The 14460-nt window shown below is 44.1% G+C and overlaps 1 protein-coding gene and 1 long non-coding RNA gene across 2 annotated transcripts; both read right to left on the minus strand.

The window, feature by feature from the left end:
* Positions 1-486: 486 nt before the first annotated feature.
* On the minus strand, positions 487-1585 carry LOC311054925 (uncharacterized protein; the record flags this gene model as incomplete). The annotated part of the gene is made up of 6 exons (XM_084070947.1): positions 1551-1585; positions 1424-1471; positions 1205-1243; positions 935-1104; positions 788-852; positions 487-595 (listed from the first exon to the last, which is right to left on the minus strand). Exons 3-6 carry the CDS (start codon positions 1215-1217, stop codon positions 487-489), a joined length of 357 nt encoding a protein of 118 aa, XP_083927073.1. The 5' UTR covers positions 1218-1243; positions 1424-1471; positions 1551-1585.
* A 774-nt stretch (positions 1586-2359) lies between these two features.
* On the minus strand, positions 2360-3022 carry LOC311059478. Its single transcript, XR_014602170.1, has 5 exons — positions 2961-3022; positions 2830-2877; positions 2682-2723; positions 2541-2576; positions 2360-2425 (listed from the first exon to the last, which is right to left on the minus strand). It is a non-coding gene; the product is annotated as an uncharacterized lncRNA (long non-coding RNA).
* Between the last annotated feature and the right edge of the window lie 11438 nt (positions 3023-14460).

The following is a 14460-nucleotide window of genomic DNA, read 5'->3' on the forward strand; positions in this document are numbered from 1 at the left end:
TAAAAGTGTGACAGCAACATTATGAAATGGCTTGCAGCAACAAAGAAACACACAAGGCTAGGAACATGCATGCATGCATGACACACACACACACACACACACACACACACACACACTATGCAGGATTATGGTGGTATGGTGCAGACTTCAAATTTTCAAGGGGTGAGTAATCGATAGTCATTTTAGGGTCCTTGGGGTCCTTGGCCTCTTGTACCCCCCCCCCACGCCACTTCGAGCTGGCGCCTGCTTGAAGTGGTCGGCTATTGAGGCGCTGACCTGGGCCTCCGTTGCCTCTACAAAATTCTGCCGAACAGCTTCTGCAATCAAAACAATGACAAATATCTACTCTCAGACTTGACAGTAGCCATTACAGAGATTGCCACATATAGTCCAGACAAATTGTCATTTGTTAATGTATGTCATCATGTCAGTCACACATTTATAACATGAAGAAGCATCAACAAAGAACTAGCACAGACAATTGTTCTATTTACCCTGGATGAGGGAAAAGAAGTTTGTACTCTTGAACGGCCTCTTTTTTTGCTGCCCACCACCGGACATATTGTATTTCCGCATCAGGCCATTGGTGAAAAGTCTGAAACAGATTTTTTTTAAAGCAGATACATTCTCAACAGCATGCGCTAGCAGCTTGTAATGAAGACAATGTATATGGAACAGCAATAATACACTGACTACCACATTGGAACCCCCCCCCCCCCCCCCCCCCCCCACATTATATTTATTTTTCTACAGTGTCATGTTATTAAACTTCAATTTGTATTCATACCTGTCCAGGATCTTTCTTGTACATGCCCTCACGTCGTACCCCCCAATGTGGGACAGCTTTGAAATCTGTATGATATTACAAATTATCAACATTGATGTAATCGTTTTGAATTCAAATTATTTAAAGCATATCCTTTTTTGTATTTACCATTGAACGTCGGAATCGTTGCTTCTCCAGCTCCTTAGACATGAGGTTGAACTCCTCCTCGTCGTCTATTGGCAACGCTCCACCCTCATCATCACTTTCTCCCCGATTGTTGAGTGTCCTCAATTCATCGAGGATCTCCAACAGCGTCTCCACAACGACCTTCTGAAACTCTGAGTAAAAAAACAAAATATTAACCTAAACACTTGCCTTAACAGATATGACCACTTTATTTCAAATAATTTTAAAACCTTAAAATACTTCCATTCTTACTTTTCTCGGGCATAGGGTAGTCGTACACCTTCTTCTTTGCTGTTAAATTATAGAATGAAACAATAAATGTTGTATTAAAGGTTGAGAGTCTGGTGTGGCTGGCTATGTGATGCTACTTTACTTTTGGCTTGTCAATACATAAAATTAATTGTTTTCCAAGATCAAAATCTTCCTCTCTCTTCCCCAGTAAGATCACTGCCAAACTTGATAAAAATGTACCTTTTGTAATCCTGGGACTTTTTGGCCCTCTACTTCCAACACGCTTTCCTGATGGTGAAAGACAAGCCAATTACATTTCATACTTGCGACATCACTATTTAAGATTACTGCTATAGTCAATCTGTACCTTGTGGGGTCTGGCCATTTCTGAAGACTGACGGTCTATTTGGTGGGCTAGGAGTCTCTGTTGGGGGAGGGGGTAAAGGAAGTAACTCATCTTACAAAGTCACCAGTTACACTGTATATAACTGTGAAACTAAATACTTTTTTACCTTGTTGAGTCCTTTGCCTTGGACTCCTTCGACTTGGAGTGCGATGCCCTGTTGAGGGCAAAACAAATTAAATTGCACATCTTAATTACACCATCGTCATCACTGTTACAGCAAATACAAATCTATCTTTGATAGTCCTGTTTCTTTGATTGAAACTATAGCCACGGTCCACTGGGGTGGAAAACAATTACATTATACATCCAAATTAAATCTTTGCTATGCCATCTCAAAATCTGTCAGCCTTGCCATCTACACTTACAGTTTGATCTCTGTGAGAGAACATCCCTGGCTAGTCTAGTAAGCCGGATGTTGCTGTCATCTGCAAAAAAAAATGTTTTAATGTTACAGCTTTCACATACAGATCTATTATATAATCAAATAAAATGTAAAACATTTTTCTCTGTACTGCGAATATCATCTGTTGATGACGAAAACTTAATCACCCTTGTGATCACCTCTGTACTCAGAACACCTACCTTGTGGGGTTCCAGCTCTTCCACCTCCACGTTTAACTGTTTGGGGGGGGGGGCAGAGTCCGGCCTCTGGTGCGGACCGGAGTCTTGTCAGTATCCACTGTTGGGGGTGAGGGATAGTAAAATTATTTTTTTTTACAAACTTACACCGGCACCATTGTGACCATTGCTATACTTATCAAAATGTATACCTTGTGTCCTGCCTCTGATTTGGACTGGTGCCCTAATTTGTGGTGGTGGTGTGTGCCATCGATTTTCTGCTGGGAGAGAAAAGGCATAGAAATTACACATCTTACTTAAACCATTAGTCATGTATGATATAAGACACACTTCACAATCACCCTTGTGATCCACGCTGTACTCAGAAATTACCTTGTGGGGTTACAGCTCTTCTACCTCCACGTTTAACTGTATTGGGGGGGGGGGGGGGGGGGAGGGGTTGGTGAGAAAAGGCAATTAAATTTCTTATTAACAGTCACCATTGTGATCTCTGCTATAATCAATAGAATTTACCTTGTGGGGTCCTGGCTCGAGTCAGTACTGGACTGCGTCTAACTGTGGGGGGGGCATACAGTAGTATGGGTGTAAGCATATATTATTTACACCCATACTACTGTAAACAACACTACTATTGTAAACACTAGAGTGAATCAATATGTACCTTCGGGAGTCCTGCCTCTGGTGCGGACCGGACTGACTGCAGTATCCACTGTTGGGGGATAGTAAAATGAATGTTTAACTAACTTACACCGGCACCATTGAGACCATTGCTATATGTATCAAAATGTATACCTTGTGTCCTGCCTCTGATTTTCACTGGTGCCCGGACCAGTGGTGTGTGCCTTGGATTATCTGATGGGAGAGAAATTACACCATTAGTCATGTATGATATGTTTTACAGCCGGGTAAAGAACTAACAAATCAAGTCAAAACTGAAATCACTGACATATAAAACATTAACCATTCCATTTAGGTACCTTGTGGACTTCTTCCTGTCCTGCACAACACAGGTGTGTTGTCATGGCCTAATATAGAAAACATAGTGGAGAACATAAAAATATTTGAGATTATATTTGCACATAAATACTTATACATGCTGAAATTTACAGCTACAATATCTAATAACCATTCGGGCTTAAGGGGTATGGTTTGAAATCAATTAACATAAAATTGAAGTATATACCTGGTGTGGAGCTGTGGCGAGGCGCCGTCAGCACAGTTTTTGGAGTGAGCAGCGATTCACCTGGGAAGGATAATTATTGCAGATGTTTATTGTTTTAATTAACTCAAATGAGTTTACCTAAAAACTAGAAAGGACAAGATGACAAACTCACTTGAGAGCTGTGTGACTCCTGTTAGTCCTGAGAACGCATGTGTGTCCTGAGGTGATTGCTGCCATGCTAGTAAAAATTTGGGAGAAAAAAAAAAACATTTTACAAAACAAAAAGATTGAAAATCATAAGTCGACAATTGAAATTAGTCGATAATGGGTTGTCTGTGTGTAAAGCAATAACATTCTTTTCAATATATATTGTATACATTTTCATTATTTACTTTTAATCATAAAAGGCCATATTTAAATTAGATATGGCCATACTCAGATTACTCACATGGAATCAAAGGGGGGTTGATGTTTCCTCTACCTTTGGCAGGTACTGGACCTATAACAAGATTTAAAAAATGTGATAAAAGTCAGTAGATTGACAATGCTAGGCACGCACCCAGAAGAGTTTTTTTTTTTTATTGTTCAAACATATTCAATTTGTTTTATCTGTGTACATCTACTATTTCAAATTACCTGTTGTGGCCACTGCAGTCAACCCCTTCCGCATCCGTTTAGGTGGTAATGGATATTTGGGACCTATAAACAGATGACATGTACATTGACACAGGTGAACAATATCGTCTGAATAGGGTGGGACAAACAGTAGCTATTGAGATAAATTGTCTTCATGGCCAGGTACAGTTGGACAAAATAAAAAAAAAACATGTTAACATAGATAATTACCTGTGGCGGTGGATTTTGTGGGTTTTGATGGTTGGGTGTGGACAAGGGCTTAAAAAATAGAAATTGGTCACATTACCCCAAACAGGTCATAATATTTGCTCAAGTCTAAACTAATATTAAACATTACACATATACACAATAATCCATTCTAGTTGTTTAGTAACTACAGACAAAAATCCTTATGGCCAGAACTATAGTTCTGGCCACGCCAGGCTAAGTGAGTGAGTCTGTTAGTTAGTTAATGAATTAGTGAGTTAGTCAGTATGTTTGTTAGTTAGTGAGTTAGTTAGTGAGTTAGTCAGTATGTTTATTAGTTAGTTAGTAAGTCTGTTTGTTAATTAGTAAATTAGTTAGTTAGTCAATATGTTAGTAAGTTTGTCAGTTTGTCAGTTTGTTAGTTAGTAAATTAGTGAGTTAGTCAATATGTTAGTAAGTTCGTCAGTTTGTCAGTTTGTTAGTTAGTAAATTAGTTAGTTAGTCAATATGTTAGTAAGTTTGTCAGTTTGTTAGTTAGTTTTGGGAACAACATTAGTACCTCTAAAGCAGTGTTTCCATAACTGGGGTTTGGGACAGTGGTGTGTTCTAAGTTTTTTCGGAGGGTATACGATACGATGCGCGTGGTCGTGGGTATACACTCGCACGTTTTCAATGAAATGGTTATTAGACTGTATGCGCTTTACCCCCCAAAAAATCGAGACTGTATACGGCATATACAGCGTGTAACGGTAGAACACACTACTGGTTTGGGACCCCCAGGGGGTCCCCAGATGATTAGCTTAATGGGCAACATTGTCTACTCACTCGGTAAACAAACCAACATACAGTATAAGCGTATACAGGGTATCTGCACATTTATAATGTTACAATTTAATGACTTTAAAGACCTTTTTAAAACCAAATTGTCAAATATTACGTAAGAAAGAGGCAAACATTGTGAAAATAGCCGATCTACAAGCTCACAACGCCTCACACTGAGAGGCGTTGTGAGCTTGTAGATCGGCTATTTTCACAATGTTCCATGGAACCGAGTCAAACTAAATGTAATGCCTACATCTCCAAGTCCAAGTGCTGGTCAGGGTGGGGGGTCCCCAGTTCAGATGTGATTATTTTGGGGGGTACCTGTAAATGACTACACTTACAAATACACTTTTAACCTAAATGTAACCATCAGGACACCTCAGGGACTTGAACCCCGTCCTAGTGAACAAGGAGTGCCATACCAGTGTCTTTTACCTCTTTGACTCATTTACAGGCAGTGGCGGGAACATTACTCAATTTCTTTACTTAAGTAAAAGTATCAATACTGCAATGTAGAAGTACTCTGTTGAAAGTAAAAGTCCGGAATTCAAAATGTACTAAAGTGCCAAAAGTAGAAAGTACTCATTATGCAGAATGTCCCATTTCACAAAGTTTTCGAATGTATAAAATGCAGAAAAATCTTTTTTTGAAAATAGCAGATCTACAAGCTCACAATGCGTCGCATCGCGACGTCCATATAAATTATATCACAATATACTAAAGGTCATTTGTACAACGTTTTTCCGATGTACGGCACTCAGCTTTTGGAAGCGAGTTTAAATCAGTGGTTCTGGGACTTTTTCGTGCCAAGGATCCCTAAATTGATACATATATATATATATTTGGCCATTGACCCCCCCCCCCCCATCTGAAAATGTTTTTTCAAAATCTAAAATCAAAATGACACAGATCCTTTCCCGGTTTTAATGGGTTAAATGGCCTGTCTTGGTTTAAAGCCCACTCACCACGACAAGGTGCAGGCCGAGAGTGGGGACACCCCCACCTCCCCCCTCTGTGGGGGGGGGGGGGGGGTGGGGATTGGGGGTTGGGGGGGTGGGGGGATTGCAAACAGACGTACACGGACGCCACATACATTACAAACAGACGTATTACATATATTACAATATATTACAAACAGAAGTAAATATATATTACATATATTACAATATAATACAAACAGAACTAAATATATATTACATATATTACAATATAATACAAACAGAAGTAAATACATATTACATATATTACAATATATTACAAACATAAGTGAGACTCAGGCTTCTTCTTCTTTCGTTTATCATCATTAGATGTCCAGCTCAATAACGTGCAGCCACGCCCTCATCTCGGGTCCCACATCAAAGCGGCCGGCCTACGATGGTGGTCTGTACAGGACACAGAGGTGATTATGTGATCGGCAGGGTTCTGGATACAGGGCTGCAGGCTCTGGATACATTTCAGACTTACACGGACGTCACATTTATTGCAAACAGACGTAAACAGATATTACATATATTACAATATATTACAAACAGAAGTAAATAGATATTATATATTACATTACAAACAGAAGTAAATAGATATTACATATATTACAATATATAACAAACAAAAATAAATATTTATTACACTTATTACAATATATTACAAACATAAGTGAGACTCAGGCTTCTTCTTCTTTCGTTTATCATCATTAGATGTCCAGCTCAATGTCGTGCAGCCAAGCCCTCATCTCGGGTCCCACATCAAAGAGGCCGGCCTACGATGGTGGTCTGTACAGGACTAAGAGGTGATTATGTGATCGGCAGGGTTCTGGATACAGGGCTGCAGGCTCTGGATACAAAGTTATGGATACAGGGTTCTGGATACGGGGCTGCAGGCTCTGGATACAAAGTTATGGATACAAGGTTCTAGATGCTGGGCTGCAGGCTCTGGATATAAAGTTATGGATACAGGGTTCTGGATACTGGGCTGCAGGTTCTGGATACAAAGTTATGGATACAAGGTTCTAGATACTGGGCTGCAGGCTCTGGATATAAAGTTATGGATACAGGGTTCTGGATACTGGGCTGCAGGCTCTGGATACAAAGTTATGGATACAGGGTTCTGGATACAGGGCTGCAGGCTCTGGATACAAAGTTATGGATACAGGGTTCTGGATACGGGCTGCAGAGGACGTTGCAGAGACCAATCAGTCATCATTCCCACCAACTGGCAGTTCCTCATCATTGCTGCCACTTGTAATGTCTTCCTGTCTCATACATGGTTCTCACGTTCCACGTACGGATGTTGTCGGTATCACATATAGAACATTAAAATGTATTCAAACATAATTTATCTGAGTTTGGCTATCACATTTCCGGCCGCGTACACGTACACGGACGTCACATAGATTGCAAACAGACGTACACGGACGTCACATACATTACAAGCAGATATTACATATATTACAATATATAACAAACATATGTGAGACTCAGGCTTCTTCTTCTTTCGTTTATCATCATTAGATGTCCAGCTCAATGACGTGCAGCCACGCCCTCATCTCGGGTCCCACATCAAAGAGGCCGGCCTACGATGGTGGTCTGTACAGGACACAGAGGTGATTATGTGATCGGCAGGGTTCTGGATACAGGGCTGCAGGCTCTGGATACATTGCAAAGAGACGTAAACGGATGTCACATAGATTGCAAACAGACGTAAACAGATATTACATATATTACAATATATTACAAACAGAAGTAAATAGATATTATATATTACATTACAAACAGAAGTAAATAGATATTACATATATTACAATATATAACAAACAAAAATAAATCATTATTACACTTATTACAATATATTACAAACATAAGTGAGACTCAGGCTTCTTCTTCTTTCGTTTATCATCATTAGATGTCCAGCTCAAGGTTGTGCAGCCACGCCCTCATCTCGGGTCCCACATCAAAGAGGCCGGCCTCCGATGGTAGTCTGTACAGGACTAAGAGGTGATTATGTGATCGGCAGATCGGCAGGGTTCTGGATACAGGGTTCTGGATACAGGGCTGCAGGCTCTGGATACAAAGTTATGGATACAGGGTTCTGGATATGGGGCTGCAGGCTCTGGATACAAAGTTATGGATACAGGGTTCTGGATACGGGGCTGCAGAGGACGTCGCAGAGACCAATCAGTCATCATTCCCACCAACTGGTAGTTCCTCATCATTGCTGCCACTTGTAATGTCTCATACATGGTTCTCACGTTCCACGGATGGATGGATAGGACACTTCGACAGACGGGGTGGATGGATGGATAGGACACTTCGACCGACGAGGTGGATGGATGGATGGGACACTTCGACCGACGGGATGGATGGATAGGACACTTCGACCGACGGGATGGATGGATGGATAGGACACTTACATAGACGGGATGGATGGATAGGACACTTCGACGGACGGGATGGATGGATAGGACACTTCGACCGACGGGATGGATGGATAGGACACTTTGACCGACGGGGTGGATGGATGGATAGGACACTTCGACCGACGGGATGGATGGATAGGACACTTCGACAGACGGGATGGATGGATAGGACACTTCGACAGACGGGATGGATGGATGGATAGGACACTTCGACCAACGGGATGGATGGATAGGACACTTCGACCGACGGGATGGATGGATGGATAGGACACTTACATAGACGGGATGGATGGATGGATAGGACACTTCGACCGACGGGATGGATGGATAGATAGGACACTTCGACAGACGGGATGGATGGATAGGACACTTCGACAGACGGGATGGATGGATAGGACACTTCGACCGACGGGGTGGATGGATGGATAGGACACTTCGACCGACGGGATGGATGGATGGATAGGACACTTCGACCGACGGGATGGATGGATGAATAGGACACTTCGACCGACGGGATGGATAGGACACTTCGACAGGCGGGATGGATGGATAGGACACTTCGACAGACGGGGTGGATGGATGGATAGGACACTTCAACAGACGGGATGGATGGATGGATAGGACACTTCGACCAACGGGATGGATGGATGGATAGGACACTTCGACAGGCGGGATGGATGGATAGGACACTTTGACAGACGGGATGGATGGATGAATAGGACACTTCGACAGACAGGATGGATGGATAAGACACTTCGACCGACGGGATGGATGGATGGATAGGACACTTCGACCGGCGGGGTGGATGGATGGATAGGACACTTCGACAGACGGGATGGATGGATAGGACACTTCGACCGACGGGATGGATGGATGGATAGGACACTTCGACCGACGGGATGGATGGATGGATGGATAGGACACTTCGACAGACGGGGTGGATGGATGGATAGGACACTTCGACCGACGGGGTGGATGGATGGATAGGACACTATCGACCGATGGGATGGATGGATGGGACACTTCGACAGACGGGGTGGATGGATGGATAGGACACTTCGACCGACGGGATGGATGGATAGGACACTTCGACCGACGGGATGGATGGATGGATAGGACACTTCGACCGACGGGATGGATGGATAGGACACTTTGACCGACGGAGGATGGATGGATGGATAGGACACTTCGACAGACGGGATGGATGGATGGATAGGACACTTCGACCGACGGGATGGATGGATGGATAGGACACTTCGACCGACGGGGTGGATGGATGGATAGGACACTTCGACCGACGGGGTGGATGGATGGATAGGACACTATCGACCGACGGGGTGGATGGATGGATAGGACACTTCGACCGACGGGATGGATGGATGGGACACTTCGACAGACGGGGTGGATGGATGGATAGGACACTTCGACCGATGGGATGGATGGATGGATAGGACACTTCGACCGACGGGATGGATGGATGGATAGGACACTTCGACCGACGGGATGGATGGATGGATAGGACACTTCGACAGACGGGGTGGATGGATGGATAGGACACTTCGACAGACGGGATGGATGGATGGATGGATAGGACACTTCGACCGACGGGATGGATGGATGGATAGGACACTTCGACCGACGGGATGGATGGATGGATAGGACACTTCGACAGACGGGGTGGATGGATGGATAGGACACTTCGACCGACGGGGTGGATGGATGGATAGGACACTTCGACCGACGGGATGGATGGATGGGACACTTCGACAGACGGGGTGGATAGGACACTTCGACAGACGGGATGGATGGATAGGACACATCGACAGACGGGATGGATGGATGGATAGGACACTTCGACCGACGGGATGGATGGATGGATAGGACACTTCGACAGACGGGATGGATGGATGGATAGGACACTTCGACAGACGGGATGGATGGATGGATAGGACACTTCGACAGACGGGGTGGATGGATGGATAGGACACTTCGACAGACGGGGTGGATGGATGGATAGGACACTTCGACCGACGGGATGGATGGATAGGACACTTCGACAGACGGGGTGGATGGATGGATAGGACACTTCGACAGACGGGATGTCGGGATGGATGGATGGATAGGACACTTCGACAGACAGGATGGATGGATAGGACACTTCGACAGACGGGATGGATGGATGGATAGGACACTTCGACCGACGGGATGGATGGATGGATAGGACACTTCGACAGACGGGATGGATGGATGGATAGGACACTTCGACAGACGGGATGGATGGATGGATAGGACACTTCGACAGACGGGGTGGATGGATGGATAGGACACTTCGACAGACGGGGTGGATGGATGGATAGGACACTTCGACCGACGGGATGGATGGATAGGACACTTCGACAGACGGGGTGGATGGATGGATAGGACACTTCGACAGACGGGATGGATGGATGGATATGACACTTCGACAGACGGGATGGATGGATGGATAGGACACTTCGACAGACAGGATGGATGGATAGGACACTTCGACCGATGGGATGGATGGATGGATAGGACACTTCGACAGACGGGATGGATGGATAGGACACTTCGACAGACGGGGTGGATGGATGGATAGGACACTTCGACCGACGGGATGGATGGATAGGACACTTCGACCGACGGGATGGATGGATAGGACACTTAGACAGACAGGACGGATAGGACACTTACACAGACGGATGGATAGGACACTTACACAGACGGATGGATAGGACACTTACACAGACAGGACAGATGGATAGGACACTTACACAGACAGGACAGATGGATAAGACACTTACATAGACAGGACAGATAGGACACTTACATAGACAGGACGGATAGGACACTTACATAGACAGGACGGATAGGACACTTACATGGACAGGACGGATAGGACACTTCGACAGACGGGATGGATGGATAGGACACTTCGCCAGACAGGATGGATGGATAGGACAGTTCGACAGACAGGATGGATGGATAGGACACTTCGACCGACGGGATGGATGGATAGGACACTTCGACAGACGGGATGGATGGATGGATAGGACACTTTGACAGACGGGATGGATGGATAGGACACTTCGACCGACGGGATGGATGGATAGGACACTTCGACCGACGGGGTGGATGGATGGATAGGACACTTCGACAGACGGGATGGATGGATGGATAGGACACTTCGCCAGACAGGATGGATGGATAGGACAGTTCGACAGACAGGATGGATGGATAGGACACTTCGACCGACGGGATGGATGGATGGATAGGACACTTCGACCGACGGGGTGGATGGATGGATAGGACACTTCGACAGACGGGATGGATGGACGGATAGGACACTTACAGGACGGATAGGACACTTACACTTACAGGACGGATAGGACACTTACAGGACAGATAGGACACTTACAGACAAGACGGATGGATAGGACACTTACATAGACAGGACGGATAGGACACTTATATAGACAGGATGTTTTTTCAACAAAAAAAAAAATTCAAACATGTTTTTTTGGGGGGGTTAGTTAAAGTTACAGGTATGGTGTGTTCGATAGGAAATGTGAGTTTACCATAATCACAGTAATCCTTATTCATATTCCATCAAGGGCTTTTGGAGAGGAATGAGACAGACTACATTCACTTTAGAGCACTGCAGAGGGGAGGTGTGTGTGTCTAGTATTACTATTAGTACAAGTAGGCGTTAAAACAGGAAAAATAATTGCTGTCTGTGGTTTAATATGGCTGTGGCAATATTTTTTACAAATAGCTCGCAGCAACGTATTGGCAAAAAAAGAACAATAAATGAACTAAATAGTTCATTTTTGGAACCATGAACTTTAGTTCAAAATGTGTAATTATGAACTGAACTAGTTCATGTAGAAAGTGAACTTTCCCAACACTGGCTACACTTGGTTGGTACAGATGATAAGATTATGACTATGGCATTAGTGGCATTCATCTTTATGGGTCAGTATTTATATTGTATTTGTTATTAGTGTCTTATGTCCTCTGAAACAATGTGGTTTATAGTGAGAACTTGTTTATATACTTTTAAACTGAAGATGATGGTCAATGTTGATGATAATTTGGGGGAAATTACAATAGTATATTGTGTTGTTATTGTTGTATATTTCATAACTTAAGGTACACATTTAAGTCATATGTTAGAATTATTATAGGTCTACTTTGTCCTGTACAGATAGCAGACAGAGAGGACCCTGGTGGGGGTGACAATTAACATTGGCTATTGTTCTAGTTGATAGACATAGCGGCTATGCATTTGAGATCAAGGCTGACACCTCTCTTTTCCTGGCACCATATAGTTGCAAATGTGTGGGGCCAGGGGAAGTGGGGGTTCACTTTTGAGGGCTGTCACACCCAACACATATCTCCTCTTATTCTTTAGATCTCACTACTATAAAAGATGGACTGAAATGTAACTAACTTAGTGTGTCTCAGGCCGGAGGGCCGCGCTTAGGGGAGCTGAGGCTCCCCAGGAAAGCTGTTTGTACTCTGTCTGTTCCATGAAATAAATCCGAAGCAACGAACCTCACTACGGAGTGATGACTCAAATCCATTCTTCAAACATCTATTCACATCTCTGGAACATCAAACTAACTTTACAATATGGCGTTGTTGGCAATTAGTATAGTGCATTAAACCTGTAAGTCAGTGGCTTTAAATATACCACATATGGCGTTTCAGTCGGCAGTCGCGGTGGTTTGGTGATTTGGGGAGCGGGACGCCAATCTCCAGAAATGCTGAGCCAGGCGTCGAAAGGACATGCGCGGTGGGGGAACTTTTGGCCTTGCGGTGGATGGATGGATCAAGCTATCTTCCTGCGACGTGGGGGGACCACTGCAAGGACATCGGCACGACATGACGACAACTTTTCGGGGATCTACGGGGAGAGGCCCTCATCATGACCAGATCTAGGATGCTGTACGACTCATCTGGCTGCACAACTTATCTTCTACGGTCGCTAAAGGAGCGCGCTGCGGTGCTAACGGCAGAGCGGGGAACCTGTGGATCGACGGGGTTCTCTCGTGGCGGGTAATGTTGTGAGGATGGACGGGAGACAGCGGGTGCCAGCAGAACGTAGAACCGGCGACGCTTATTTGTCTTGATTTTCTCGAAGTATTCAGTACAATTGCAAGCCAGTTAATAGTGAATATATTCTCATATATTTGCAAGATATTAAGTACAAGAAATTGACTGAGTATTTACAGAGAAGAAGATAATTAGCCTGGAGATGAGGGGTTCTTCAAAGGGAATGTGTATACATTTTCTGCGGTCGCAGGAGAGAGCGTGCTGTTGTAAAAATTGCAGCTATCTGTTGGACAATCTGGAGAGACTGCACTGGGAAAGCGGCTGGGGCGAGAAAATGACATTGAGGGAGACTACAAAGAAACATTATCGAGCGGGACATTGTGCATACGGGACCTGAGGTTATATTTTTGGGATAATGGTGGGTTTAAACTGTGGAGCGAGGGCTGCCATGGAGCGAGTGTTTGTGAGGAAGTTGTTTCACTCTCTGGTCTCTGGGGTTAAATGTGGATTTTTTTATTTTCGTTGAGTGCTGAGAACCGGGCGACTCCCGTGAGGTACATGCGGGCGATTCCCGTGAGATGTGTATGAGGGCGATTCCCTTATGTTTTATGTGTAACATTTTTCCCAGAGTTTGAAGGACTAACAGGGGGATCCTGCACGCTAATTGGAATCAAGGAATGAGTTTTCTGTCTATTTGTAAATCACCTTGTCACTGTACTATGTAATCTTGGTTCCTGTATGTGCATTGTTCTGTATTGGATGTTGTTTGCTCTTTAGTGTTCCTGAATGTTTTATTTTTGTCCTGGTTGTGTTCCAGTAAGTTTCATGGGGGGCGGTTCTTAGTTTTCTTTGGAAATATACGTTTTTGCGGAAGACGTTTGAAGTCTCCCGTGGGGGGTCTGTTGTATATTTCATAACTTAAGGTACACATTTAAGTCATATGTTAGAATTATTATAGGTCTACTTTGTCCTGTACAGATAGCAGACAGAGAGGACCC

Source organism: Gymnoscopelus microlampas, assembly GCF_963454915.1.
Source record: "Gymnoscopelus microlampas genome assembly, chromosome: 2".
Taxonomy (NCBI): domain Eukaryota; kingdom Metazoa; phylum Chordata; class Actinopteri; order Myctophiformes; family Myctophidae; genus Gymnoscopelus; species Gymnoscopelus microlampas.